Below are 3,904 nucleotides of genomic sequence, written 5' to 3'. Positions count from 1 at the left end.
TTTTCTCCCAAAGATGGAGGCTAACAGAAGCTGTTTGAATCCAGTGCGTTTTTTTGTGCCATTCACTCCTTATTCCATTTTCTCTTTCAGCTCAGTGACAGATGGCGAGTCCCTCTCCCCCAGGGGAAGCCAGTCTCTGTGAATGCGGCCGCATGTCAATCACCGGCTCTCATGTGATGGCTCTTGCCAATGACGTGCCAGCCATATGGGCCTGGCATCAGAGCTGGTATGTAACCCACCCAGTCCTGCCTCTGAGGTGCCACACGGATCCCTCCACGCGTTTGGGCTGGGGATAGCAGCAGCAGCAGCAGCAGCAGTGAGTAGCAGTGAGCAGTGAGCAGCAGCATCAGCAGCAGACAGAGAGACGGCAAGGAGAGAGGAGAGAGAGGTGTGAGAGCTGAACACAGCGCGTCGCCTGCACAAGCATCCGTGCAGGGCGTGTGGATGTGATGCCCACCCGGAGAGAGATGGTGTAAACAAACCCGCTTTGCCCCGTCACTGAGCTCCACCACGGAGGTAGGTTGCACATTTCTGAGCAGATATGAAGCCATCAGATATGGATAAAGATTTGTCTTTGTGTGTTAATGCATTGTGAGGGAGGAATTACAGTGGAAGAGTATTTATCCAAATATTTTCTCGCGTCTTTTTTTTACGCATGCGACGTGATCAGGCAGCTTTTAATCTCTTCCTCGGGCTCTTATCTCTGCTATTATCGAAGATTTTGCTCTAACTAGGTTTAATTTGATAGATTTTGTTTAAATAAATGTGCAAATTCACATTTATCCTAAAGCAATAAGCAACTTAGGCACCTTTGCTTTCATAATTTGCGTTATATTGCGTTAGAAAATGCGCACTGGAGAGTGTATTCTAATATATTTCATTAAAAAATCGTAGAATAGAAACCCTAACGCTGTGTGTGTGTGTGTGTGTGTGTGTGTGTGTGTGTGTGTGTGTGTTCGTTCCCGCACGACGCGCGTCAGAGCACTGTGGGGGTAGAATTCTCTATAGAGATGCACAGGCTAATTGACAAGGTATTGGTTGGCATTAATTACATTGTGCTTACAAGATTAGGAAAAAAATAACGTCCTTCGGCTCCACGCGCACAGCTGAGCTCAGAGTCCGTGAAGATTTGGGGATGTTGCAGCTTTTTATTAAATCATGCTTTAATAAATAACTTGTCTGTTTAGGCTGAATTATTGGTCAGTGTGAAACCATGGAAAATGTCTCCATAAAGTAAGAATTCAAACGGATTATGATGATCAGATATGACATTTAAAACAGCTTTGATTAATATGGAACTCGCTTTTTGAATTGCAGAAAAGAAAAGCGTCTGTGAAATAAAAAAGACAGTCTAGATTATTATCTAAATCTCATTACATCGCTTTTCTTCCAGGCATGACGGACCAAAATTACTAAAATGTCAGATACTGTTTTTTTATGTGGCCTCCTGTGCTGCCTCATGACCCTGCATAGTCTCAGCTCTTAAAGGCGCATTTAAATATCATTACTATAATTTAACTTTATGGAAAATCTCCGAATATTTACGCAGAATTGTGCGTATTTTTCAATCTCAGAAATCTTCTCATGTTGGTCTCTTTTTGGACCGGATTGTATAAAACCCTGTTAATTCACAGACATGACATTTTTGGGGACCCTGCGGTCCGGTGTGGCCCCTACTGTGCTGGAATTCCTCCAGGTTGGTAATTTATAGGATGGAGGAGGGACCCGCACCCTTAATGCGTCCCTGGGGTGCTGCTGGAGCAGGCCAGCACCGCTCCCTGTGCCGGGCTGCTGGAGGGCACAGACCGAGGCATGTGTGAAGGCCGAGGGGGCGGCCCACACTGTTGCTTTGTGCCACTAAAATCATAGGATGATATATATAAAAAATAAAGTGTCTCCATTAATTTGTGGGATATTGCTTAACAAAATAAAATCAGACAGATGATTGGTGTTTCAAGGCCCAGTTTTCCCAGCTAAGCCTCACAGGCTGTTAACTGGATTCATGTCAGAATAAACATGCAAACTGCATTTATAAAGCACACACCGTTTCATTTGTGTATGAAATATTCACGGAGTATTAATGGCAGTGTATTTAGCCCTGAGTGAGGGACGTATGCAGCCTACGGCCTTGTAGGGGCTCACTGAATCTGTGACAGCTCTGACAAGGTGCAAAGATCCAGGTAAAGTGTCCACTGTGTCTCCTGCAGGTTGTTTGCCACGATGTTGAGCCGCCTGTTCAGTGAGGTCCTGCCGGACGTCCAGAGGCTCGCGGCTGACTGGGTGGAGGACAACGAGAACGACGACTGCAAGGACAAGGCCGAAGAGCACGAGCCCTGTCACCTCGGGGACGACGACCTGGACGAGCCGCTGGAAGGCAGCAGCCGAGCTGAGTCCGAGATGGCCGGCGACGACGATGAGGATGATGAGGCCGAGGAGGAGGAGGGCGACGACGAGAACAGCGGAGACAAACCCAAGAAGCGCGGCCCAAAGAAGCGCAAGATGACGGCGGCGCGCATGGAGCGCTCCAAGGTGCGTCGGATGAAGGCGAACGCGCGGGAGCGCACGCGCATGCACGACTTGAATTCCGCGCTGGACAATCTGCGCAAAGTCGTGCCGTGCTACTCCAAAACCCAAAAACTCTCCAAGATAGAGACGCTGAGGCTGGCCAAGAATTACATACTGGCCCTTGGGGAGATTTTACGCAACGGGAAGCGGCCAGATGTGGTGACCTACGTGCAGATGTTGTGTAAAGGCCTGTCCCAGCCCACTACCAACCTGGTGGCAGGCTGCCTGCAGCTCAACACCAGGAACTTCCTGACTGAACCGTGCTCAGATGGAGCCCGCTTCCACATGCCCAGCTCTCCTTTCTCCGTCCATCCCTACTCCTACCGGTGTTCCCGCATCTCCAGCCCGCACTACCAGCCCGGCAGCGGGGCGCTTAACTTGCGGGGCCACTCCTACGGTTCTGGGTACGAAGCCGTGTACCAGCCGGGCGGGACGTCCCCTGACTATAGCAGCCCGGACTACGAGGCCGCGCACAGCCCGCCCGTCTGCCTGAACGGCGGACTGTCCGGGAGACAGCAGGAGTCCTCAGAGACAGACAGGAACTATCATTACTCTATGCATTACTCCGGACTGACCACGTCTCGGCCCGGCCACAGCATACCTTTTGGGCCCTCGGGAGCGCGCAGTGGCGGTGCGCACTCGGAAAACATTCCACCTTTCCACGACGTGCACTTGCACCACGACAGGGCGCCTCCATACGAGGACCTCAATGCTTTTTTCCACAACTGAGCCCTTACAATCAGTGACCCTTTAAAGACAATCCTATGATGTGTAATATTGTTTGGGAACCAAGAGAAGCTTCTGGAAGGATGCGGCAGAAAGAGTCCTCTGATTACCTTCTGTATTCTACTGATGTCATCCCTATACTGTTGTACATCCTATCGAAGTGTGTCCAGTAATATCCTGTATGCAGAATGAGTGCAATTGACATAAAAGATGTATAGGCCTAAACATGTTATGACACAAACAACAGAAATAAAAAAATGTTTTATAACTGTCTGACATGATCCAACAGCTCTTCTTCTCAGCATCAGGGGGTGTGTGGATGTGGAGGCCTGCAGCCGTGGCTCTGGCGTCTTCAATAAATAAACTTAGATTAAACAATATATACATATAAAAATAAAACCTGGGTTTAAAAAACGCGTCCACACAAATTTTAAAAACGTGACTGAAATAATGTGATTTGGATTTTTTTTTATAGGCATGTCAAAATAATCTTAAGATTTTCCTTTAAAAAAAACAACAACATTTAATCGTTTTCAAAGAGTTTAGCTTTTAAGGTTGTGCAGGCTTTAGTATTAATATGACATAAATGTATATAAAAGTGATTTTGCTGAGC

The 3,904-nt window shown here is 47.8% G+C and overlaps 1 protein-coding gene across 2 annotated transcripts; it reads left to right on the top strand.

Moving 5' to 3' along the window:
• Positions 1-3,564, top strand: LOC117246943 (neurogenic differentiation factor 2). 2 transcript variants are annotated; one of them, XM_078163643.1, is made up of 2 exons: positions 1-226; positions 2,208-3,564. In XM_078163643.1, exons 1-2 carry the CDS (start codon positions 102-104, stop codon positions 3,292-3,294), a joined length of 1,212 nt encoding a protein of 403 aa, XP_078019769.1. In that variant the 5' UTR covers positions 1-101; the 3' UTR covers positions 3,295-3,564. The 2 variants fall into 2 exon arrangements, with proteins under 2 accessions (XP_078019769.1, XP_033466874.1); XM_033610983.2 differs by having other exon boundaries at positions 91-516.
• Positions 3,565-3,904: the final 340 nt, after the last annotated feature.

The sequence above is a fragment of the Epinephelus lanceolatus genome, chromosome 21 (genome assembly GCF_041903045.1).
Source record: "Epinephelus lanceolatus isolate andai-2023 chromosome 21, ASM4190304v1, whole genome shotgun sequence".
NCBI classification, from domain to species: domain Eukaryota; kingdom Metazoa; phylum Chordata; class Actinopteri; order Perciformes; family Serranidae; genus Epinephelus; species Epinephelus lanceolatus.
The sequence above is the reverse complement of the archived record's forward strand: the minus strand, read 5'-3'. Positions and strand labels throughout refer to the sequence as shown.